The sequence below is a fragment of the Harpia harpyja genome, chromosome Z, assembly GCF_026419915.1.
Source record: "Harpia harpyja isolate bHarHar1 chromosome Z, bHarHar1 primary haplotype, whole genome shotgun sequence".
Taxonomy (NCBI): domain Eukaryota; kingdom Metazoa; phylum Chordata; class Aves; order Accipitriformes; family Accipitridae; genus Harpia; species Harpia harpyja.
Window position 1 is genome coordinate 113,599,024 of NC_068969.1, and position 27,772 is coordinate 113,626,795.

Consider the following 27,772-nt stretch of genomic DNA (forward strand, 5'->3'; position numbering starts at 1 on the left):
TGCGGCTGGTGCAGTGGGAGCATTCTCATCAACGTTTTCTCACAAATTCAGCTTACAAACACGAAAGAACAAAAACACTTAAGAATAGCTCACAGCTCTCAACCCCTACATCCTGCTGTAGCGTGGGGATCCAAAACCTCCTTACACAACTTAAATCAATCCTTTGGAGGATTAGAATAAAAAGCTGACTGATTCCCCCCCTCGCTTTTTTTTTTTTTTCCCCACTTCTGCATTTCTTGGTCAAATAGGCTGTGGTGAGAACTGGCGATACCAAAATGTGAGAAGAAATGACAGTTCTTGTAGTTGGATGTTCTCATTAGAAGCTAGAAATGAAACAAACAGAAGAAATAGTTCTTACAGTGTTACTAATTCTGCAAATCTGGAACGTTCCAGGTCATTTAGATCACTATGAATGGATCCGGATGCCAGTTTCCAAATCTTTAGCCGCTACACCTCCGCTAAGCAAGTCGGCAACGTTCCCTGTTCCCTCCATCCAGCTCCTTTCCTCCCCATCCTGCCCCGGCCACCCAGGGGCTGTGCAGCCCCCGTGTCTCCCTGAGGAGCCAGGCCAGGTCTGGGGGACTCGGCAGCTTGGGGGCTCTGCCTTCGCTGCCACGTGCTTCCGACACCGCACTGGTGGCACTTGCCTCTTTGCTGGAAAATCAGTAATTTAAACTGAACGGCTGGACAACTGAGAGACCACCCAGAACTACTCCAGAAGGAGAACCATGAGGATGATGCTTCTAATCACTTATATTGTTATTGGTTTTTTTGTTTGGGTTTTTTTTTTAAATGTTTCCACACTCATGCTACTTAGAGCTGCAATTAATTAGGAAAATGAAAACTCTCAGGTATTTGCACTCAGCAGTTCTACCCTGTGGCTCCTGTGCAGAACATCTCCGCAGCACTTATCATAACATCTGCTTTGAGACAGTCTGGGCTTACTGAAAAAAATCTGGATTTTACTATATAAGGTTTATCTCTTGGACTCATCACTTTCAAACTAACATACCATTAAGTATCCTGAAGTCAGCCAGTATGTGTAAAACAACTAGGTGTGCTTGCACTATCAGCCCAAAATCAGCAGACTACTCAGCCACACATCTTATGCCCAAAATCCCATTAACCAAATTACATTTCAACTGAAAGCCACGTATGATGTTGAGTATGTTGTGAGGTTTTCTTTTTATTTTTTCCCCTTCTTTAACTGCACTATTGATTGTTGGGTTTATTGATTAAAAATTACTGCTGAACTAAAATTTTACATGTTTTATGGAGTGGGATACTCTGCATCCAACCTTAAAAGCCAATGTCTTGTCTCCTACATTAAAACCAGAAATCTCTTGTTGCTTCTGTTCTTCAAAGTCCTCTCCTAAAACTTCATTCATCACCACAGTTCATCTGCATGATTTGAATCCCTTAATCACCTGCATCTCTGTCTCCAAGAGACACCTGCAAAGTTATTTGCTCCACCATTCTTCCGGGGTACTTGTGACTCATTTGTTACTCAGGTTTGCAAAGTTTTTTGAAATATTTTAGCACTTAGGGCACTACCCAGTTCCAGGTGGACACCCAGATCTCTCTCTAGACATCCACGGGTACGGATTAAACATTTAGTTCTCAATTCATTGCAAGAGGTAGGTAGATACTCCTCAGAATTTAAGGGGGGGGGGGGGGGAAGTATTCATTTTGATGCTTAACTTCAGGCATTCTGGTTGGAACATCTTAATCACAATTATCAATTGTGATAATTCTAGCTGCAGTCAATACTTTCGACTAGTTTCATCCGAACATAAGGAGTACTGGAATCACAGCTACAGTCTGTTGATTTGCAACAAGAGCTCATGATGAAGAGGACTTCTGCATAAGCCAAAATGTAGCTTTGGTGAGAATCTGTGCTTTAATATGACAAATTGGAAGATGCTTTGAATCAGTAACATATGTTTGTTATTTTCTAAGTGCATAATTCTCTATATTTAGGCAATAATTACACATTTTACTAAGTTGCCTTCACTAGCCAAAGTTCATGCAATGCTGTCTGGGAAACCAAAACAGATAACAGGGCATCACCTAGATGGACAAAACAAAGAACTCCCACACTGCACTCCATGCTGCCAGTGACAATGACTTATTGAAGCTGCTGGAGAGGTGATGTCCTGCACCCAAGAGGTGCTGTTCTGCACCCCAGGAAAGTCAGCAGATACTACAGAGGACCTGAACCTCAGTAAGGCTTTTTGGTCTAAGCAGAAGATTGGCTTACATGAGCATAAATCCCTTCTGCTTTCAGCTATAAACTATTAAACTATATTCAGTCTGACATTCATTTTATTAGCATTCTCCTGAACTCTTCATGAAAGCTATAGAATATTTCTCTTTTTAGTCTCCAAACAATAGCTTATTTACATACTTATAAAAGAATAAGACACCCTCCCCAATCCTGATTAATTGCCAGACATTACGTATGAATGCAAAACCCCCGGACTCCGAACATACTGCTACAATGGAAATGTGTGAAAGTAATTTTGTTCCAAATTCATCTCATGGGAACGTGGGATCATAAGCATTCAATTAAAAATAATTCCGTCTGATCAAGATGTGTTTTAGTTTCACATGCTAATGTGGTAGAATGCGTTTAGATCATGTCTATTATCATGTGATAAATTTTTACCAGGGTGGGAAGAATAAAGATTATTATATAGAAAGAACATAGCTCTTGCAGTTTTTCCCTTTCCATTTAATTTTTGTGTGCATGAGAACACAGGGTTTTGGCAACCTGTGCTGTTTTGTGCTATTTGGGTCAGATCACCTGGGGGATAGTACCTGAAGAGGTAACATTTGTTAAGGGAGAATTCTGAATTAAAACGTAGCCTTTCAAAGAAATCTGTAAGACAAACAAAACAACAAAATCCTGCATGGCAATCTGCCTGTAACTCCAATTTTTAATGCCAAAAGAAGCCACTTTGATCAGCTTGTCTGACACAAGCCATAGGAATTCCCGCAGCTACTTCCTCCTTCAAGTCCAATAGCTGTGGCTGGACTTTGACATATCTTTTAGGAAAACATCCAATCTCATTTAAAAATTCCAATCTTGGGAAATCCAGAGCCCTTGTTAAACTATTCCAGTGACTCATCCACCATGTAAAAAAAATACAAGCCAGTCTCAATTGGTTTTGCTTCAATTTCCAGCTACTGGAGTGCATTACACTTCTGCATACTAAAAGGCTCCTTATTAAAGAATTTATTTACCCTTAATCTCCCAAATCATTGCAGAGCAAACTCAGAAAACTGCCTCAGAGTACTTCCAAGTCCTTTCAAAGTCAATGTTTACCTGGAGCTCTTATCCCAAGACTGTGACCTACGTGCATGAAATTCTACTGGCTCTATAAAAGCACACCTTGCTTGCATCAGGCTTAGATGGTTACTTTTTGGTATCGGCAATCTTTCCCCTTCATTGATCACTGCTTTCCTAAAAACTGTTCTCGGTACGTTATTTTAAACAGGGTAGGAGTTAATGAACCAACGCACAAGCGTTTCTACTAGAGGTGCACCCACTTGATGAACATCCAGTTAAACTGCGTTTTGAGACCTACAAGCTAGGTAATTTTTCACCCACCTAATACCCACAGCATTGATTTTATATCTCACTGGTTTCATGCTCAATATGCAGTGCAGCACAAAGACAAATAATTTGTAATAGAATTATTTATAAACAATTCCTCTCTGCCAAGTCACTCAATGTTGAGTGTAAAGTGATCTTTCCATAACAAAAAAACTCCAACTCTTCAATAAAATTATCAGCAGCTGACTAAAAATCCCCATCAAAAAGCAATAAAACATTAAATTATATTCATTCAACAGACCTTTGACCATTTTTTTTTTTTAATTTCTATTTTTTTCCCCAAAGGAAAATGATTAAATGAACTGGATTTCAGGGAAATGTTGTTCCACAGCATTGCAGTGGCCAAAGAAAAAGCCTCATCTCCTGACCTGTGATCCCAGATTGGGAACTGAGTCCACACAAAACATCCTGCGTGGAAGCTCAGAGAACAGAGTTTCCATAAAAACTTACAGGCTGCTCTATAGAAATCTCAGCATATTGGTATTAAAAAACCAGCCTGCATCCTCAAAGAAATATTAATGTAGCTTGATTGTCTCTTTTTTCCTTTGTCCATTTCTATTTATTCTTACTTTTAAGTAAGTTAATTGTCAGCTGTTCCATTATCTACCTAGGACTGAAATTTAAAATGCATGTACCATAATCACTGAAATTGATGATTATTACAGCAACCCACAGCATTGGGTTTGCATTGGGTAAAAAGAAAAAAAAATAAACAATGAATATTAAACCCATCAGGAAAAAGACCATCTTTGAGTCTTTAGGTTAAACACTGGTAATTGCAGCAGTTGGAATTTGTCAGTGTACAGGTGATCATGTTAAGAGAAAAATTTTTTTAATTGCCACAAAAATGCACAATTTCCAACTCTGACATTAGAAGCTGGATGAATAATGACATGTCTCAATAACCAGAAAAATTTCCCAACCAACCCATAATTATACTCTATGATAATGCAATGATATTGTAATTCCTGAATGGGTACCAATTCTGTTCTCACCAGCCTTCTGACTTGGCAGGATGCTGAGCAGAGCACACGAAATAACGCTTGTGGGAGCAGAAAGGAAAAAGGAAAGGAAAAGGAAAAGGACCCACAGACCATCGGTCAGATGCCAGTTTTGGAAGCGAGGCACAGAATCTTACTAACATATCCCACAGAACAAAAGTTTTTAATCCATGTTGTCAAAAGAGAGTATCGAGCTAGTTTATTCTTAAAAAGCCCTTAAATCCACCAAGATTTTTAGACTTTTTCATTGGAGAAATACAAATTCCTTTTTTTTTTTTTTTTAAAAAAAACCCAACAATTTTTAAACTAAGTTATCTACTATTCCAAAAATAGTTTGCTTTAGTGATAAATGAAGTGAAGGTATTTCTCGCCTGTGACGGGTCCAGACTCTGCCATTTTCATTATTCTGCTTCCAATCCTATGACATAAGTGGGTTTATTCATAAAACCTGAAAAAAGCAAGCTGTTGTTCAAAACTTATAAAGACTTAAAAAGCCTTTTCGATAAGGTCCAATTAATACATCACAAATTATTCTCCTTTCTCAGATTTTTATTGAGGTATTTATCAATAAAGATAAGATCCCGTGACTGGGGCCCCTTATGAGATAAGACTCAAGCATCGTTTTCCTACAGAAGTAAGGTTTTTTGTCACCTTTGGAAGTTGTCTCGTTCTCAACCAATTTCATCTGCCTACACCAATTTACAACATTTTTGCCTTCACACACCACTTTGGATGGAAGCCTACCTGCACTGACTTCACTCTGTTTGGGCAACCTGTTTGCAGAGACAGCCATGTTTACCCAAGGTGTGATACCAAATAGAGACCTTCCCATTTAAATGATCATTAAAGTCAAAATAATATGGTTCATCTTGTTGACTACTGTGTTTATATGTTGTCCCACCTACTAGATGTTTATAATTTAACTGTTAGTATTTCTCAATAATGCTTTGATTCTCTTTACATGGTGAACATTTTCAATATCACCTCTCACAGGTGAAGCTCCCAGTGAAGTAAGGATCAATATTTGGTACTTCATATTTCAGATATCACACAGAGCAAGTATCAGAAGTGATATAAACTATTTTCAAAAGTTATAAAGAACTGAGTGCTTTAACTGGAAATAGCAGGAAAATAGAAAAGAACCAGTTTTCAGAAGGCTGAAGGGGCTCTTGAAGAGAACACCCGGACCTTCTGTTATCCAGCTAGTACTCACGCAAGGCTGATGTACTGACATTTTACTTGCACTAACTTAAGGCGAGATTATTATATTAACTGCTTAAAAACTGAATGTAAACAAATGCTAAAGATGATCTATAGAATTAGAGAAAAGGAATCCATACTTGTCAAAACCCATTTGAAAGAATACTAACTGATGTACTTCCCTGTATTGCATTAATCCACATAAAAACCATTTAAGGTTCAATAATAAACGTTATCTGCCTCATGTTTCTCCCCACCTTCCCTTCACAGACTAAAGCCAAAGCAAATACGTCAGACTTGCAAATGTTTCAGCTGTTTTCAAGGATGATACTCTGACACCTTTCCTGTACGTACTGAAGGACGGGCCAGTAATCCGTATGATGACACAAAGGACTGTCTATACATTCCTGGGATCCAGCTCCGATGCCCCAGCACAGCTCACACTCCAAGGAAAAAAGGAGCTGGCAACTGGATAATGAATACAAGTTGGCTTTATGCAGTACTTCACCATCACATTGCAGCGACAGAAACATTTCTGGTAATTAGCAGTATTTTTCAAAGCTAACCTCCAAGGCTCTGATCCTGCAAAGACTGCACATTCTTAAATTAATGTAATTGCAGAATTCCATCGACTCTGATGGCATGGGAGGAGTACGATTGCAAAGCTTATCCTCTACAGGCTTCAGACAATGTGCCAGAACACTTCTGAAAGGGAGTATTAAAATCTTATTAGATACATTTTGCTGTTTAAACAAACCTAGCATTAAGTAATAAAAGATAGGCAAAATGGGTAAACTCTGTAAATTTGACATCATATTTCTTTGTCTTTTTTTCTCTGGGTGAAAAACTTAATTCAAGTGAATCCATATAATTTTTCCTGTTGCTCTACTGCTTCACGAACATGTTTACTCAATTTACAAGGCTCAGCAAGACCATATTTCCTGCTTTCACACAAACAATGTCAAGCTAGCTATGAAAATAAAACTGTCCTTAATTTGTTCAGCATCCCAAAACAAATCATTGCTTGTTAGCTGCCTTTTGCTAGTGCATGCACTAAGCCAGTTTCGTTTTCAAAAACAATTTTCCTGAGATTGACTGCAACCCAAAGAGGTTTAAAAGAAAAAGGGAACACACACGAGCATTAAAACATCACATGATGGACATGCAATTCAAAAGAAAACCGTAACGGTAAGGGTGGGAGAACATACTTCACATCACGAAGCACAGTTACTGCAATAATCAATAAATAGCACAGCCACAACAGAATTATTAGACAGTAGCAATGACAGATTACAATCCCAGGCTCAATATTTATGCTATGCTAATGCATTGCATAATAAAATAGGTGTTGTGTCTCCCTGTTTTTATAATTTAGAAAAGCCACCGAAAGCAACGCTGGCACTAAATCCCAATTAAAGCTGCCTGGAGACCTGGTGCTGCGGGCTTACTCCAGGCGGGATATCAGAATATATACTATTTTCCTTCCCTTCCCCCCCACTTTAACCAGGGTTAGCTGTTCAGTAAGTGTGGGATGCGGTGTGCTTATAGATTTGACAGGTCACCACCAGTATCTTATACAAATCTGTGGTAGCTTGAAAATGTGAACATTGATCAGCCAGCAGCATAAACGCACTTTTGTAAGTGCTTTAAGGGAAAACAGTGGTTATTAACTACTATTAATTAGGCAGTGTCATCATTCCAAAGCCGCCTTCACCTTTTCTCCTTTGTTTTACTTTTATTAATTCCCTCTCCCCACCTCCAAATTAAAGGTACAACTGTTCATATACATATTCATGTTTGCACACAAAATGTACCAAAATAGGAATAAAAACTTTAATTCTATAGGATGTCTGAAGACAGGCAACATCATCTAGGGGTATCAGGACAGTGTTGGAGACCAGCCATTACTCAGGGCTAAGTTTTATATTCTTTACCAGGAGCACTGCAAAGAGGCCTGGATGGGAGCGTCATGATTTATAAACCGCCGTAATTAATCATCCTCTGCCTTCAGTAATTTATGCATTCCATCTCTTGCCTAAGCAGGCTGCTCACAGGATAAAATACTGCAGGACTTGATAGGGGACGGATGCACAGATTCACACAAAAAACACTTTTTGGGGCACCCTCCATTTATGCCACTGTATTGATGCTATTATAGACTTACGCAGACAAGTTTCCTGGGCACACACTTTTCTAATCATATATTACCAAAAAAACAACAGAGAATTAGCCACTAAAACCTGCTACCTATATATTTTTTCAAGCAGCAATTTCTATTTCAAATACTCTGTCCTCCTATCTCATAAAAGGATAACCTCTAACGAAAACCAGAGATTTTACAATCTCCTAGGCTGATATATTCAAATATATCTCAACTGATGCATAACTCCCGTTTCAGAAAGTAATACCAGTAAACTATTTCTCCATCAGTTTCAGCATGGGGACTAACTAGATGAACTTTTTGCTCTAAAAACTTTACAAGCTTGTTATATGAAAATGCCTATAGTGTTATCAGTGTTTATTTTCATCCATAAAGCCACTTGAAAGATGCAATATCCATGGAGTAGCACTTAGTCTCCCAAGGATGATTTTGTCAACTTAATGTTGTAGTGTTGCCGTTGTATTACCAAAATTACCAAAATTTCATTGAAACAAGCTGGAATAATTAGTGCCATTTCTTTTATGTTTTCAGGATATCATTCCTACATGTAAAACATTCCATCTTAAACAAGATTTTGGTGTGGACTGCCTTCATTATTATTATTCATTTTTAACTAACGCCTTTGAAATCTTAGGTTTTTGCCTACTTTAATACCATACCCCTGTTTCAAATTAATCTGGAGAACGCCCCTGGGACAGCTAGATTTTCATCTCCTGTTGAGATGCTTCAGTGTAACTCTCCGTCATTATGTACTACTATAAAATTTCTTTTATACAAAAAGAGCTATTTCAGCTTGCATGCCATGTTTTCTTCCCTTGACAATCAAGCTGGTTTTACTTATGTTTACTGTGTGGTCTATTGCTATTGTATGCTGGCTTAGCTGGGAAGCTGCATTTCCACCCTGGATGCTTTCCATGTTCTGATCAATTTTGTCATGCAATTTTTTCCTTGTTTTCCTAAAACTTCTAGCATCTTGGTCAATGTATTTTATTATCTGCAGCGTCAACAGTAAAATAGTAAAACTTAAATTTTTACTGGGAGTAAACATCTTAGAGCTTTTAAATGTTTTTAAATTTAAAACAAAACAAAAAAACATTTGGGTGTTGCAAGTAGAATTTATTCTGAAATTCCCACTATTTTACTGTTTCTGTAGAGTAGCTATATTTCTGCATCATGAACAAGGATTTTATGTTGTCATTTTGGGCTGATGGATTCTCACCATTCTTACTCTGTATAATCAAAACTGATCAGGCATATCAAAAAAGGCAGATCTTTCTTAATTTATCATTACGTGCCATGACAATTTACTGAACTTGAGGAAAAAAGTTCTATCGTTCCCATTCTCAAAAAGCAATTTGTATAGGCAATTTTACCAAAATAACGGGTGTCAATAAAGTATTAGACACTTACGTGTAAGACAACTTAGATCTCTGCACTAATTCCAAACAAACTACATAACTCTATGGAAGCTTTGTGAATCACAGCTTACGTTCTTATGTCACAGCTTTGGAAAAGGATTAAAATACTTTCACTCTAACATAAAAAGCATTTAAAACTTCCAAAGGCCACACATTAATTCCAGAAGTTGTCTTCTAAATTAAAAAAAAACCAAACCAAAACCAAACCATTATTAGACTCCCATTTCTACCACACTTTTTAGGACATACATCAAGGATGCCATAAAGACACAAACCATCCCCTTAGAAATTAATGCTATTCATCGGTTTACTGAAAACATGCACAGATCAGTCACAGAGCATGCAGCATGCAGTAAATGGAGAGCAGAGGTTAATAACCTGGAAGCATAGGATCTGAGAATGTGAGAACAAGTTAAAGACAAGAGTTCCTCTCCATTGTCACTGAGGGTCGAGAAGCAATGCTGCAGCGTAGAGCAGTGAGAGTGGGGGAAATACAGTTTGTCCAAGACATATACATATCTCCGCAAGTGGCGGCAGGTATAACTGAAAGACAAGGGTAAAGGGAGAAAAAACAGAAAAGAGAGGTATTTTCCTTTAAGAAAGCTAATTTATGGTTTAACGTCCTTGGTTTTTGTGCCAAGAGTCAATGGAAGATGCCAAGTAAGCCATGGAGCAGTTTGACATAAAGCAACAGTTTCAAAAGACAGAAGGATCTGTTAGCCTGTGCCCATACGCTGGTTCTGTCACTACCGCAAAGGGAACTTGCCAAGTCTCACATGTCAGAGATGCGAGAAATTGGGCTTTTTTTTTTTTTTTTTTTTTTTTTTCATTTGGTAGTATTAAGAAAAGGTTTTGCCTCTCTCAATTCACCCTGAAAATATAAATGCACGAGTCTGAACCTTGTTTACAAAGTTAACTATTAAAAAAACCTTAAGAGTATTCACAAAATTTAACTGGTTTTCATGGAAATTGACATCTCACTTTACAGAATTACTGATCAGTGCAAACTGCTCTCACAGCCTGGGATTCCAGTGGTAGAGTATTCCTGTAGTTAATTCTAATTCCTCAAACATGGTGCTTTATCATAACTGAGTTACACACTTAAGACCTGGTCAGCTTTTTCATGAAAAACTAAAATCACTTCCATGAAATATCTATAGAGCAATCAATAAAATATGTAGTATGCATACTAACCAACTCCGAATGCTCTTGAGTAAGAGATATTGCCTATGCCTATTCACAGGATATCCTCCCACTCATAATGGGAAGAAGAATAAACTAATGAGAGTAGTTCACCTGCAACAAACTGCATCACTGGTAAACTATGAAGCGCACACATAATATACCTCGAACTTCTATTATTATAGGTTTTACATAGAAAATACTTGACTGGTGTACAGCCCACGGTATAGTGTGTGGCAAGTCCTCCGGAAAGTGCCTTAAGCAGCCTAATACATTGTGAGATAATTAAGACAGCTCTTCATAAGCATCAAGATGCTCCTACCAGACTGTTTGCTATCCCCATTGCAGCCTGGGTATCTCTCCAGTACAGACATACACCCTTGGAGTGCTAAACTGGGAAAGTTTCCAGTGCAGAGAGTGAAGACTAAGTGATTTTTGAAATAGATCCTCCTTTGCCGACTTTGTCAAGGATCAGCAAACACCTGAACTCTAGGCTACAACGTCCTTACCAAATCAAAACAACATCATTTTATAGCTTCATAGGTTGAAACTTGGCCAATGGGTTATCTACCCAACTGTCTGTATTACACAGGCTAGTATCTCTCTATAATCCATCTACTGGACATAGTCACGTGTGGCTAAAACATTCTTTCAGGAGACCAAATTATTCGTGCGCCTTGGGCAAAGAACAGGACAGAAAAGAGTGCCACCAACAGCTGATCCGTGGGTGCAATCAGTGAGGCTCTAAGCCCAAGACTTTTATCAAAACCACCGTCTCCCATTGCTTTAGTTTAAATAGCATTCACTACTGGGTTGAAGTCAGTCACCTACCTCTGCTCTGGAAGCTGAGGAACACACAATCCCTTTTGGCACTTGATTTGCAGATATACTAGTTTTCAGGAGAGGAAGCATCTGCAAGGAGGCAATTTCTTAAGCCATCATGCTTTTTTTTTTTTTTTGACCACAGCATGTTTTGAGCAACACAGGCTATTCTCTTCACTCCACAGGCCGGGGATGGAGAAGATAAAGTATGGTATTTACAGGATCCCGTACCAAGGGGAACCCTCAACACATGAGCCTGCCCTTCCAGCTACCCACAGAGGCCACAGAATTTTTTCCAAAACCAGATTAAAGAGCATCTTTCAGAATGATGTTGCTTAGAAGATTTAAATGGTCATGAGTCCACTACTCCCATTTAGTAAATTGCACCAGCCTTGCTACTAGAAAACTGTACTTTATTTCAAGCCTCTACAGGTCTCATTCCAGCCATTTGACCTTGTTTGGCTTTTGTCAAGAAATTGAAAGCGCCTTCTATTATCACTTATCTTTGACCCCTGTCAATGTTCTCCATAGATAGGAAGAACAAGACTTGATCTCCAAAGCACGATGACCACATTTCTGCTTAACTGACAAACTGGATGAGAACGCAGCACGCGATGGGAGAAGAAATTTCCCCAACACTTCACCCAGAGGTTTCGTGCCCTGTTGAGACAGCCGCAGGGCGAGACAGTGCCAGCAGCACTGCCCTCCCACCACTGCCAGCCTCGGTGCCATCACCTCGTCCTGCCACAGCACGGACGGGACCGAGCACCGGAGGGACCGGTTCTTTGGGCAGACGGCTTTCAGAGACGGCTCCAGGTGTCGGTGGAGCTGCTGGCTGAAGGTGCCACTTCTTCAAGAGTCATACTTTGGAAAAACAACCTTCAAGCATCACCAGTCCTCTTGGGTGTTTATACAATACGGCCAATGCAATTCTGCAATCCTCCCTTTCACCATTTCAGGTAACAAGGGCAAGGCAATTCCTATTTTCAAAGTTGAACTTGTTTACTGAAAGGTGTGATTTTAAACCCACACCAAGAGCAACGCAGTCCCATAAACCTGTCTCTTCTAACTTGCATTACAGCCACTATGACCAGCATAGCTTACATCATATTAAAGACTAAGCATCTCCATTATTAAAACCTCTAAGCTAAACCTGAATAAAATCAAGGCTTAGATCCCTCAACAGATATGTACATTAAGAAAAATTTACATCCAACTTTCACTGACTAATCATGGATATTGAGTTTGAAATCAGACTTACCTGATTCACCAGAAATCAGTTTTCTAGCAGCTGCTACATCTACAGTTACATGTTACTAGAATTTTTGTCTTCTGTATGTTTTATGGGGCATATTACTTTTGCTTTACAGCAAAAGACAATCGTCAACTACAATATAGTACTGAAAATTTTGAAAAAGCAGTACTGCAGAAAATAAGGAACACTATATTTGATTGATGGTGTGTGTGCACTTATTATTCATGTATTCTGTTTACCCTGAGGACAAAACTTCAGCTCATACTGTACTAAAATCCCACTCCAGAAGAAGATTATAATTCCCTCTTATAAAAAGTAAAAGCCATCTGATCAACATCTTGAATTCTGATAAGAAAACATTACAGTGTCAACTTCTAATAGCTAAAAAGTGGAGTGTCTGGTTACATAAGTCTGGGAAATCAGGGTGGACTTGAGTTATCCCAGCTAAAAAAATATATATATTCTTACATAACAATAAACGTTCACTTTTTTATTATTTTCATTACCTCAAAAAAAAAAAAGCTCCTCTAATGCCTTCTCACTACACAAATATTACCATAGCTATATTCTCTAGAAATTTAAATCTATTAAAGAAAAAAAAAATTCCATATGCTCCATTAAACTTTAAGTTATCAGCATTCTTTGTCTTTAATAGCCAAGGCTATTAAAGCCATAGAAGCCCAAAATTTTCAGATCCAAACCAACAGAGGTTAGCATCAAGATTTTGGAGACTAAAGTGGCAGGAATCTCTCTGTCTGGTAGTCACCCATCTCTCACATCTGATCAGCTGTGATTCCAGAATACAAACAGGTTGGAAATGACCATGAACATGGAAACCCAACAACATCTTTAAGATAAGTGAAGATGCTCAAACTGACAGGGATCAAGCCAAAGCACCAAAGTCGACCCTTTTCAAGTCAGAACATAGCATTTAGAAGTCTCCAAGGGTTTACTCCCATGGGTGGTTTTTTGTGGGTTTCTTGTTTGTTTTTCACTTTCTCTACTACACATAGTGGGTGGGGAATTGAAAGAAAGAGACCAAAATTGAACAACACACCAAAACCAACACAGAAAAGGCTCATTTGCTAACCATGAATAATGCGTATTTTTGAATAAAAATATACCTAAAATAATTTGACACTAGAAAAGACAGCATAGAGAACCTGACATCTCTGAAGAGACCTGTAAACTACATACTACCTGAGAATATCTGCTACTTAAGTTTCTGGCACCCATGACAGTGTTTACTTCCCTGATCCCGGCATTGTCTAATCCTGCCCAGCAGCTGGTATAAAATGAGAAGGCAGGGAGGAAGCTTCAGCATTGGCTGGGCAAATGAGAAAAAAAAAGGAAAAGAAAAAAACCCAACAAACTCTTTTACAAAAAGAAAAAAAAAAAGTAAATTTGCTCAAGAAGGAAATTGCTCTTCCTTGTAACTCTTCCCAACTTCTCAAATCATCCTTCATGCTGCCACCCTGCAAGGACAGCCTGTTCTCATAAATCTTCAAACGCCTACACTTGACTGCTGTGAGTATACTCTCACCTGCTTATACCAATCTCCTGTAATCCTGGCGCTCTGCTCCTCTCTTCCCGAGAGATTTTCAGATTTGTCTGAACCAGCAGTAGCTAAAATGAATGCTCTCATCATCACTCCGACGTCAGAGAGGGCAGAGACCCTTCCTGTACACATTATTCCCTGCCTGCAACCCAGGCACAAGTAGGGGAAACAAAGTTTTTATATACGTATAAAAATTAACGCAATATATCTGTATTTATTTGTAAGTAAGTGCAGATTTGATGAAGGCAGAGAAAAGTTTCCTTTCCATAGAGTCTGGACAATCCAAATCAGTAAAGGTATTCTGATGACAGCAGTTAAACAACGGCATCAAAGAAACACTAAAAAATCAATGGGAGTTTGATGGCTAGAGCCACTGGGGAGGTGGAGGTTAGCTGCGAGCTGAACTGCCACTCGCATTATGGCAGAGTTACATCTCACGTGAATAGAATAGAATATTTCCAGTTGGAAGGGACCTACAACGATCATCTAGTCCAACTGCCTGACCCCTTCAGGGCTGACCAAAAGTCAAAGCATGTTGTTAAGGGCATTGTCCAAATGCCTCGTAAACACTGACAGGCTTGGGGCATCGTTCACCTCTCGAGGAAGCCTGTTCCAGGGTTTGACCACTCTCTCGGTAAGGAAATGCTTCCTAATGTCCAGTCTAAACCTCCCCCGGCGCTGCTTTGAACCATTCCCATGCATCCTACCACTGGATCCTAAGAAGAGCTCACCACCTCCCTTTCCACATCCCCTCCTCAGGAAGGTGTAGAGAGCAACGAAGTCACCCCTCAGCCTCCTTTTCTCCAAACTAGACAAGTCCAAAGTCCTGAGCTGCTCCTCATAGGACATTCCTTCCAGCCACCAGCTTGGTTGCCCTCCTCTGGATGCATTCAAGGACCTTCACATCCTTCTTAAATTGTGAGGCCCAGAACTGCACGCAGTACTCAAGGTGAGACCGCACCAACGCTGAATACAGCAGGATAATCCCCTCTTTTGACCACCTGGTTACGCTGTGTTCGACGCACCCCAGGATGCGGTTTGCCCTCTTGGCTGCCAGGGCATGAATGGATGCCGTGGCTTCCCGCAGCTTTACTGAGTCTCCCTGGTCATCTGGAAGCCCTCCGAGAACCTTGTGTGAAACATGCAGAAATCAGAACCAACACACAAATGAGACTTTGCTGAAGATTCTTCCAGACCTGCTGTTTCTCCTGTTTTTCTGAAGAAAATTCCATGTCCTAAATGGTCACTGCAATTGTTTTGGTTTAAGTGATCATATCACTCCAATTTTTAACTCGAACTCCATGTAATTCAAGAGGTGTACACAAGACTACAACCACAGACTGAACACTTTGCAAAATAAGAGTTAAAAAATAAGAAGTGCTGAAATTCATGACACCCCCACATTAATTTTAAGGACAGACTTGAACAAGACAACAGCACTAAGCAAAACATGCAAAGCTACTTACATCCTTATTTATTTAAAGCAGAAAGCTGATATTTTCTCTAGTGAAGTCAACTGCAATTTTAGAATAAATATATCAAAGACAAAAACATGAACAGCACCAGGCCACCATCTTTTTAACAACACAGAAATGAAGAACACTGGGCAGGGTATAGAAAAGTGGTATAAAAACAGTATTCACTAACCCCTCTATAAACACAACCTAGTCTGAAACAGCATATACTGGATTCAAAAGAAAAATTCCCAGTGCTAATGTTTAAGTAATTGTAATTCATAATCTTCCTCTTGGTGCATGCCAGATTTTATGAAGGCTATAAATCTTTAACATTATTGAGAAAAAGTAAGGTCTTGAAGACATACATGCCACATATATTAGCTCAGAGAAACTAGATTAATCTGCAGCAATAAAAAAAGCCAATTCTACTAAGCCTGATTAAATATTTAGGTCATATTGTTTCTGCAGCAGAATTTGAAAAATGCACAGCAAATAACATCTTTCGCTGAGTTTGAAGACTTAATCACTATACTTTCAAAAGGGAGTTATGCTACGACATGACTCTATGGGAAAGCCAATACGAAAGCCTTTTCAAGAGAAAAACAATGAAAGTATAAGCTAATTAAACTAGCACACGTTAGTCAGAACCCCAAACCACCTGTATACACGCGGGGAGAATGTCATGACGTGCTACGACCATTTTACTACTGTTCGTGTTAGATAACTTGTGTTCTAGGAAGTTCTATTAGTCAGTACTCGTATGTTCCCAAAGACAAACCCAACCAAAATACATTCTGTACTCAAGTACTACATAGATGATGACAACTTATTAGATCATCCACTCCACAAGAATGGTTAATTTATTGTCTGCCTAAAGCATCACCTATTAATGTTATTTCATACAGTATAAACAGCAGAAAGGCAAACCATCAAAAGCCTATCTACCTTCTTACCAACAGTAGAATACATCACATACCTCACCCCAAATGAGGATTTTGGATGAAAGTTTTCATTTCTGATTAGTACTCTGCCGTTGATGACATGATGAACTGTGGTACTGATGACAGGCAGTAGAAAGAATACTATGCATTTGTTTTTCAGTACCAAGACTGTTATGAAAGATTTATGTGCATATGTCCATGGAATGAGGTTTAGGGTTCTTTGGGGTGGGTTTCTGCCACTGTGGCGTTAGCACAGCTAAGCTGCTTAAGGTACAATACAAGTCAGTAGTGGGGATGCAGGAGATTGCATTGGCACTTACCATACTAGAACACTCAAAACAATATCTCCTTTTTTAGCCAGTTTCAGTATTTTTTTCATTATTATCTTAGAATCATAATTAAGGTTGAAAGGGACCTTAGGAGGTCTCTAGCCCAACCTCCTGCTCAACGCAGGGTTAACACTGATTCTAAACCAGACCAGGGTTTTGTCCAGTTGGGTCTTGAAAGCCTCCGGGGAGGGACTCTACAACTTCTCTGGTCTGCTGTGCCAATGCTTCCCTGACTATGAAAAACTGTCTTCTTTCATCAGGCTGGAACCTCCTGACCATTCTCTCTCATATTCCTGCCACACACTTCTTTAAAGAGCCTGGCTCCATCTTCTCAGTAACCTCCTCCTACGTGTGGGAACGCTGCTAACCCTTTCTCTGAAACTCCTGCCGTAGCCTTGCCCCGAAGCCTTCTCTTCTCCAGGCTAAACAAGCCCAGTTCCCTCAGCCCATCTTCCTACACCAAGTCCTCCAGCCCCCAACCATCGTGGCAGCCCTCCACTGAACTTGCTCCGGTTTAGCAACACCTTTCCTACGTCCAGGGGCCCAAAACCTGGATGCAGTTCTCCAGATGTGATCCAACAGACAGTGGTCTTGCCATGGCATGAGTCAATTCTCACAGCGCCCTCGGATGCATTTCACCAGGTCCCATGGACATGGATGTGTCAGTTCTCAAGTAATCCCTGACTTAATCCTTTTGCAGTACTGGTACTTTACTTCCTCCTTGATGCCCACCTAACTTCCTAATCTAAGTAATAGGGTGACTTCTCTTAGCTCTCTAAAAAAACTTAATTCCTGCAGACCTACTTTTCAGATACAAGTATCACTAAATTTGTATCTTAGTGATGACAGGATTTTAAACTACATTATTGCAAAGCAGCAGTTTGGGGGCGAGGGGTCATTATAGGGTTAAAGGTGCCATAACAACACAGAACAGAGAAGCATGAAAATTATTTAAATACTTCAGAAACGATTATTTGTGATAATGTGTCACAGACGTAAGTTCCCATGCCCCGAAGCAGCACTCTGTCACAGTACTGGCCAAATGTACACAACAGCCTTATAAGAGGAATATTATCTTTATGCATGAAAGTATTTATAGTGAAGGAGGGCAAGGAAATGAAAACCAAACAAATTCTGGAGCTCTTTGATAGACTGAAAAGTCAAACGATAAATACTACGAGATTCTTCTACAGAAAGGCCAAATTACCTCTGCACAGATGAAGTTCTATCAAAAAGAACAAAAGGATTTGTATATTAGAAGCAGACACAAGCAACTGATGACCCATAAGAAAAAAAGATATGAAAGAGCTCGGAGGAAGTGTCTATTCAGTACTGATGTTTCAGACAAAGAGCAAAGGCTTTAATCACCCAGATGCACCAGTTACTGGGAAGGCACATATCCCTGGCAGCTTAAGAGATGCTACTATGGGAATGTTGCTTTTGAAACCTCCTGCGCACTTATCCTTTGGCTAGACACTTGTGATAATTCACAGGCTCTGCACGGGATTACAGGAGATGCCTACGACACCCGCATTAACGTGGCCATTTGCATCTCAGTCTGCGTGAACCTGAAAATCCTCCGTCGGGAGACAACAGCTACAGCACGGCAAGAGAGGGCACCGCGACGAGTCGGCAGCGCTTGTCTGAGCCCTCGCCCTGTTCCGCAGCAGGATTCATCATCTCATCTGAGCCCATGTAAATTGTGGTATTTGGAGAAAGACCTACTTGTGGACCCAAGAGCACAATTAATGAGTTACAGAAACATGTCTCTACACAACTTCACAGCAAATTTATTTATTCATTGCAGAACTAAGTGTATTTACTTTACCTAAAAGCCTGTTCTTTCCTAAACTTGCTGAAGGCCATTACCATTAAAAAGGTTGAGTCATTCAACAGTTATAAAGACCTTATGCACATTAAAGTTGTTAAATCCTGATTCTTTCTTCTGTACCTATAGTTTCTCCCTCCATTTAAAGGTGTCAGATGTTTCAAAGTGCAATGTGAGCCACGCAAACTATGGTAAAAGTATATGGTAGTGGGAAATACCTTGGCTCGAGTACTCAAGAGACTCAGAAATTTCATAAACTGTTATCTCGTATTCTTAAATTCAGTTAGAAAGCCTGCTTGAAAATCCTCACTTAAGTGTGGGGTCTGAATGAACTCAAAATTTCCATGTCTGGTGGAAAGCAAGGTTTTCAGGAGCAGTTTGGAGGGCACTGACACAGTTCAGTTGGGTGTTATCAGTAACTGCCCTACTTCCCTCCCTGCAGCCACTCATACCCATCCTGGTTTCACGTACCTGGAGATAGAAATTAGTTCACTGAACTGCAAAGCTGGAAGAACATTAGACATATACAATGACATCAGTTAAAGTGTGAAATAAGCAGCACCCTGACAAGAAGGAAAAAAAAAAAAAGATTTATAATCAATGTTATATTTTTGTTTTGTACTGATGCTTACTTACAGCCATAATACTAATCTAGTTTGTCAGATAAATCCTTGTAAGTTCATTACTCATTCATTACTTCAGATCATACTCCACAGTTTTTTTCCAAAAAGAAATTTTCTAAAAAGGAAAGAGTACATGTTGTATCTGAATAAAGTGGTTAATGAGCCAAATACCCTGCAACTGAAGATAAAAGACAGGTTCAAGCAAGTCATTGTCTTGAGTCACCTCTATTTCTGTTAAGGAACACTGTCCTATAAATACATTCCATTCAAAACAAACCGAGAAGACAAGACTGCAGTTTCTAGGATTCTACTAGAATAGCAAATAATAGTAGACTATTAGAATTCCCTTGGTTTTTTTAAGTCTCAGAAAATCTTATGCTATTTATTTTATTTATTGCTATAAACCAGACTTTTTAAAATGCCCAAACTGTAAGATTCACATCTTCAGTGTACTGCACATTACACACCCAAATGCCAAATAATACAGTGGGATACAACCCAGTAAACATTTTAGTGCCCTTAACCTTTTTTTCCAGGCCAGCTAAAAGAAATCAAAATTGCACTAGCAGGACTGGGATAGTGCTACCGGTTTTCTCATTTTTGCTTCGTTTCACTATTAAACATACAGAAAACTTAAGTGACACAAATCAGAACCTGAGTCTACTCTGCAAATTCATCTGTAAAGCAACACTGGAAGTTTATCACAAAAATAGTTATTTCTCTGCAGGTTTCCTCATATGTTTCTTCCTCTCCATCATAACAGATTCCCAAGATCAACAGTTTTAAAAGCTGTAAGGTTCCACCAAAACCAGAGAAGTTTAATTCCCCAATTTGAAGACTATTATCAAACTGTACTGTTTCCAAAGAGCTGATGTGGCACAATAACTATGAATGGGCCATTCATGATCATTAAAGATGGGACAGCGGGATCTTCTACCTCCAAACTGCAGCTCTCTGTTGCACGCTAGTATCTGTGTGATGCTCTAGATTCCCTGAAACAGGTATCAAGACTTCAATAAACTTCAGTTCTATGGCCAAGATTCTGTGTTAATTTGCATCACATGCATTTAATCACACATTCTGCCAAGCAATGGCTGGCAGCTTATAAGGCACTGAAGTACCGCACAATTTTCTGGATGGCCGAAGACTAATGAGATGTCGTAATGACTTCCCCCCACAAAATGACAGAATTACCACGAGGGCTATGTCTTACAAGTCAGCAGAGACACAAAAAGTGGTCAAGGGAAGAGCAAACTATCTTGTCCAAAGTTGAGCTTTTACATCAGTACATATTTAGGTATTAAAAACCTTTTTAAGCCAGATCAGCCATCAGCAATGGTATTTTTAAGGAGTCCCGTGCTATGATATGCAAGGCAGAGAGTAACACAGTTCAACCGCTCTGCTTCATGCGAGAACACCCTGAGACAGAGAGAAGCAAGAGTTTGCCCAAGACCCCTCTGTGGTTCACACTGATCCAATCTATCTCAAAATAAGGCTGTGAGTCTGTCCATCTGGGAAGTCTCCATAACCCGTGAGCTTGGGGGTCCCGGGCTCTGAACACTTCTAATGGCATGCAGGGCATTCAACTGCTCACACCAGATGGGGGACAAGGGTATTACTGACCCATCAGGTGCCCACTCAGAATCCCCAGCAGGTTCAACCAGGCTTAAACCAAGTTCAATGATATTTCCATGTTGGAAACAGCTGATATCAGCCTAAAACCTCACCTCCATATGTTACACACAGGCAAAAACAGGCGAGCCCACATGGAGTACTCCTCTTTCTGCTGGTAACAGCTAAAGCAGCATTTTAATACATTTGACCACAACTACACTCAACGCATAGTAACAAAGGATGCTTCATGCCTTTTAAAAAATAACTTAATTAGATTTACATTGCTAAGTCATACCAGCAAGAGGACATTTGCTACTAATATTCTCTTTTCCCTTATCTGAACAATTGTTGTCTCCCCTTTTGTCACAGCCTTTCCTACTAATTGCAATGACACCTCCCAATTTTGGAATGGCTGATCAGCTTATAAGCTTCCCCACAGCTAATCTAGGTCAACAAGCTACTAATAAGGCCAGCATATGTTTCCTTTATTTAACGCTATTGAGATCTTTATAAATTGTTTCTGTCTCCCAACAAAAGCCACTCCACAGACTCAGAAACCTCTGTATAAGAAGTAACAGTGACACAGTGGAGGATGAAGAACGTAAAAAGCATCTGCAAATAGACTAGCCTGTCTGTGCCTGTGAACAGCTCATGAAAGAACAAGCCAAAGCTACCCAAGGTTGACCAGTTGACGCCAAAATCTCTCCAGGTATCCTGCTGTGCACACAACTTCTACTCCTGAGAGTCCACAGATTAAAACCAAAGTTCAGATTCAGTGGCTTGAAGCTGTTTGATCTTCCACTCCCACAGTGTCCTCTTTCAAACATGGCCTGAACTTGAGAATGTCATGAAGGCCCTTCTCTGAGAAGCCATTAGTTTTCACTCTACTTGGAACATCTAATAAAAATGGGATTATCGCTTTTGTAACATACTGCACTGCATGGGGGGTAAAAAATCTCATTATAAAGCAGCTTCTCATAAATAGAATATCATTTTATATCCAGGTTAGATAATACAGGTTTTCTCCTCTAAACTAAAATGCTAGAAAACTATTTCAAAGTTAAGAAGCATTAAAAGCAAAATGTCTTTGAGGTTTTTCATTCTTATTTTTGAGGCAATGTCAGCCAGTCAATTCTGTGGCCTTCCATGCTGAAGACAATTTATTGCTAAAATCTAAGGCATACAGCACATGGTAAGTGGCACCAAAGCAAAGGACATGGGGGGGAAAAAAAAAGTCAACACAAATATTTCAAAGTAACACATTCACCAGCCAGGGCACTACATGGCAATGAAAGTTTGCTGGGATGAACAGGCCATTTTCTATTGCTTTCAAGCAAACACAGAAAAATCAAACAAGCTGTTTGAGTTGCAGATAAATCACCCGAAATTGCATCCACAGAAAGATGCTTTTCCCCTGTTTATTTCAATGACACGATGTCTGCATGAAAATATTCAGGAACAGGAATTACTGAACGCCACTGTTGGTATCAACAGGTCCCCCCAAAATACCAAATCAGAGTCCAGGGCTGCAGGGCATCCTGCACATTCATGGCCTGCACGTGAGCACCGCCGATGAAATCCAACATAAGCCTGACATGAAAAAACCCCTCGTGTTTAGAAAACTTAGAAAACAGTCATACTGTTGCAGTAACTTTCCTTAAGGTAATTTCCTTCTAGCACAACTACAGTCCATGTGCAATGCAGAAGAGGAGAAAAAATTACCTATTATCCTTGAACAGCTCAGACCGGAGATATTTATGTTTCGCTATCAGAAACCAGGGCTTTGTGACCGTGCCCCTCCCAATACCTGCAGAGGCAGATATCACTGGTTTAGTGAAACTATTCATTACCTTCAATTCCCTTCTTTTTTCTTTTCTTTTGATTATAAAAAAGGAAGAGGCAAGCTGATGCTCAGAGGGTTCAGTATTTAACAGCTCTGGCCACAGGACATTAATTCCAAGAACCACTTTCAGAGCTTGACCTTTTATTATCATATAATTTGACTTGTGAAATCTCTTGATGTACACTGGTGTGAGAGCAGAAGCAGCCTCTTTTCTCTGGGGTTTGCTATTATGAACACTCCTCTATTATGATTAAGAGATCAGTAAACTGAGATTTAATTTAATGGTCCAATTAAGGTTTGAACCCAGAATATAAAAGACTTGTCTATTGATCGTTCTTATGGTGGCATTAAAGCCTATCTGAAGCCCAGGCACCCAGTGTGCATGGTATGACGTAAACCTGCGTGTTTCAAAGCATCCTCGGAGCCACGCAGCTCTAAGCAACAGAAATCCCTTGTTACAATACCAACAGAGAAGTAATAGAGAGAGCAGGAACTCGTTTTCATATTGTGTGTTAACAAAGGTATAGGTTGGCTATTATGCTATGAATCTATCACTGACATCTTACTAGTATTATGTTGCTTTTTGATTACTGAAAACTGAAAGCTGGTATTTCTGAAATAAGACTTTTCCAAAATAAGGTTTCACAGGGTCAAAGAGTTCCACCCCTAAATTCAGAACAATTTTAGGAAATTTCCTATCTGAAAAATGGCTCTAACTGAACACCATTCATTCCCCTGCTGTAAGAAAGAAGCCACAAAGATGAGTTTAACAGAAGTACCGCATACCCTATTCACCTAATTTCTTTTGCTCAACTCACACATCTCATTTAAAGTTTGAAATGCTTGCTATGCTAAAATTTTACCATTTAAAAATCATGATTCCTGTATGAGAAGCAACTCCTCTGTTCCTATACTTAAGTATTCAAATAAGAATTAAAAACAAATGGGAATTAGGAACCAAAAAGCTTTGAAGCATTCATGCAGCAATCTTGGTTTTTTTTCAAGTTTTTCTCCTTAAGAAGTGCCTTTGATTTGGGTAACTCGATTTCACTAGTTTTCTGCACCAACTGTCCCATCACTATTCTCCAATGAAAGAGAAAGCTATATGTGAAAGAGCTTCCTGAAAGCACCGTGGACATCAAAGAAAAAAGGCAGGAAAACCAGAATGCTCACCGAGTGTAAAGCCATGTGGGAGAGAAATTTGTTTATCTTCCTATGTGAGCACCCTAATGAGTTTCGAGTCAACAATTACATCTCATTATTGGCACTGTTAAAAACTTTTATTAAGCAATTGGTAAATTCTCATTTCACCGCACACACTAACAATTTCAGATTTTTCAGTTGAATGTGGCCCCTAATAAGCAGGTCAGATCACACGTCTTGCTGCTGCATAAAGGTTTTTCTTCTTTGCTGAACACACGTACTGGACTATTTGAATAAACAAATGCCTGGCAAACTCAAAATGTCTTCTACTCTATACACAGAGATCCTCACTGAAGAAAGCTTAGGTTAAAAACACTTCACCAATGTACACATAAAAAAAATAAAAAATATTTTCAATAAATACTCGTAGGCCCAGGAAAAAAGGCCATGGTAGAAGACATAATTAATACATGCATTAGAGAGTCATCATCGTTCTGCCAAACACAGCAACATGTGAAAAATTTGATTAGTTTCCTCTTTATCCCGAATTTATAAAAGCAACAACTGACAATCTAGGGGGAAGCAGAGGGAAGTAATTAATTTTCTTCTTTTAAGGACAATATAATATGAAAATTGACAATAATAACAATTAATCTGATTACTTACAGCCTATAAAAAGGTAGGCAGGAAAAATAACATGTCATGTACTCCATCAAATAACATGGGGGATATCACAAAGATGTGCAATTCTATAAAGATGACTGAAAAAGGAAAACATTGCAAGAAAAATTTAACCACTTTATTTAGGGACACTGTGAACTAACCAAAATTCAAATTCACAAACCCAACAAATATTTATATCAGAAGCAAAACCCATTCTTGGATAAGCAGTGAACTGTTCTACACACAAACTAGTTTTCATTTCTGCAAACCCAAGCACTCAAGAATTACATCAGTACGCAAGAGCAAGGCACACATTTAAATGATTAAAAATTGTGTGCTAAAATAGAAAAAAAATTTCACGGGAAATGTTTTTCTAATTCACTTTTTAACCCGGAGTTACTGTTTTACTCACAAAAGTTTTACAGTACTCTAACAATCTTACACAGAGCAATTAGGGCCATCATTGAAAAAATGGCTGATAAACTTGAAATCATTAGACTCTGAATGCACATTACTCCATATTTTTAAAAATTAGCTACACAGTCTCGTATGCAGGAACATAAGATACACAGCTACATGCATCTATTATCAAAATTCAGAGACTTCCTCAGGAAAAAGTCAAGTTAAAAGACCAATTATGAGAAATGCATTTTTTCCTTCATGCCATATGTATTTTTTACGTTCTGCAGCATTAACCACAGTAAGCTTTTTTCCTCACCCAGCAAGAAATTTGCTGATCAAAGCTACCTGCAGCTAGTAATTATTAACAAATATATTGCAGTAGCAATACAGTGTTTCTACAGAAACTCACACATTCCACCTTAAAGACAATTTTTAATCCAGCATAATCTTAAACTGAGTTTAAGAGCACAGTTTAAAGCAACATCATGTACTCTTATGCTTAAAGAACTGTGATAAATGTTTTCACTCAAGAAAATCTCATCAGACTCCTGTAAGAGGAAACCATAGCAGAAAAATTAAATTACTAACATAGGAAACCGTAAAACAAATGATTTGGCTGGGGAGATGAAAATTCTCAAATACAGGAGCAGATATCAGAACGGATGGGAATTTTTCTTGGTAGCTTATGAAACACAATTGAGTCTATGAAACGATGAAGACTGCTGAAGAGTGCAAAGGGAAAGAAAGGCTTCAGCCTTCTCTCAGATGAGAGAAAGTGGACTTGGGGAACCACAGTGATGCAGCCATCCTCTACAAGCATGGATATTTAAGCACACTGCTTACAACTGTATTTAAAAAAAAAAAAAAAAGAAAAACCCAACATTGAGCTACTCCAGTGCCCAGCATCATGCTCCAAGATATCCTACAGCACTCATCACCATCACCTCCAAGGCTGGCTGACCAGTGAGAAGTAGGATTACTACCTCTGCTTTTTCCAGACAGCACCAGAATCAGTACGGCCGGCTCTACGTGTCACGCTTTGCTCTCGTAACAGGTATAGGAGGGCTACGATGACACTCAAGTACAACATACTGCCTTCTACAGCATGCACATGTTAAAGTCTCTGTTCTGTATCCCTTTTAAGCACACCCTTTTTCCTAATTCCACCTGGCTCCTATGAGCATCAGGAGGATGACAGAAACCTTTCTTCCTATCGTTCCCTGAATCCCACTGAACTCTCTACGATAGCCAATGAAATCAACAAAATATAATGTTGATATAATTACGTGCTATCTTTTGATACTTAAGTTCCTTAAGTCATCTAACAGGGAGAAGTGCAACCAATAAAGTGTTCTTAGCAGCTCACGCAGCCCTGCATGTGAACAGCTGTAGTGACAGTGTAGAAAAAAAGGAAAACTGCATAGTGTTTCTAGCGTCATAAAGTCATTTATTGTTAAATGTGCATGTCTAATTAGCGAGGTGCATGGCAACCTCTAGTGGTATATGCCTGCTTAGAAAACAGCTAACATTCCAATATATGAAGCTATAGGAAAAGCATTTGCCTTAAGTAATCAGTCATCTTCTTGTCACTAATTTTATTAGAATGACATGGTGATGAGATGTTAGAATACAGCTGTTCAGGGAAAGACTCTCCTCTTCATTTCCAACTGTCACACATACTAGAGCAGCCAGGCTAGCTGTAGAAAAGCTGAATATCATGAAAGGTGTTTCCCAAATAGGTTAAAGGAATTAATGCCAACTGACTTGCAGTTTTAAGTGACAAATCAAATACCTGCACTAACATGCCAGTTAGGTGCATGGCTTTACTTTTTGGTAATTATACTTGTAGAATAGAAACCAAGCAAAGGAAAAACCTACCCTTATTGCAGGTGTGTAACACTCCACCTGGTTGTGCTTTGTTGCTTAGAGACTATACACCCAATTCTGGTAGTCGTCTGTGACAATGACGACATCAACACACATTTTATTTTATTTCTTTATAACAGTCTACCAATATAATTTAAAGATAATACAAATGTCAGCCCTCCACAAATGCGAGAGAGAGACAGTGCAGTGCAATATCACCCTTGGCACTATGGTGATAAAATAGCTCTGTGTAATTAAAACCAAACCAGTGGTAACAGCAGATAGAGAAGGGAAGGATCTCAAAGTTAGGGCTGTCTACAATAGAGGACATCCAACATTAAACGAATACTGCCCTGGATCTTATTATAAACCATCTATTACATCTATTTTTACTTCCAGCAGCTGCTTCTGATAGATTGATACAAATCTGTCAATTTTCATGCTTGCTGGAATGCGATACAAATTACCCAACATGATGAAGTTGTATTTTACTGAGCTCTTAAGTACACTACATTGAATACTCCCAGCTAATTCTTTCATAGAACACAGTCTTCAGAATTTAAAAGAATTGGCAGTCTCTGCTCAGAATAGGATTAGGAAAAAGCCTGCATGGAAATGGAATTACTTCTCACATTAAGGAAGGAATCATTAGAGCATCTGGTGAGGCTTAAATTATGAATGTCTATTCAGTTGTATTGCTAAGCAGATTTTAAGGTAAGTGTTTCACAGCTACTTAATTTAAAAACCTATACCCTAAAATACTTTATGTAATATAAAGTACCATCTTCTTTTTAGGCTTTTCCTTCACAGCAAACACTTTTTCATTATGGATACAGTGGTTTCTTCT

At 39.1% G+C, this 27,772-nt stretch overlaps 1 protein-coding gene across 4 annotated transcripts in view; it reads right to left on the reverse strand.

Moving 5' to 3' along the window:
• Positions 1 to 27,772, reverse strand: part of DYM (dymeclin) — a 221,720-nt gene that overhangs the window by 83,036 nt on the left and 110,912 nt on the right. For 3 of the 4 annotated variants that reach the window (XM_052775917.1, XM_052775919.1, XM_052775918.1), the window contains one exon: positions 9,778 to 9,942. The exons of the other annotated variant lie outside the window; for it this stretch is intronic. In XM_052775917.1, coding sequence (XP_052631877.1) covers positions 9,778 to 9,942 — 165 coding nt within the window. The remainder of the gene's footprint in view (positions 1 to 9,777; positions 9,943 to 27,772) is intronic. 4 annotated transcript variants of the gene reach the window in all.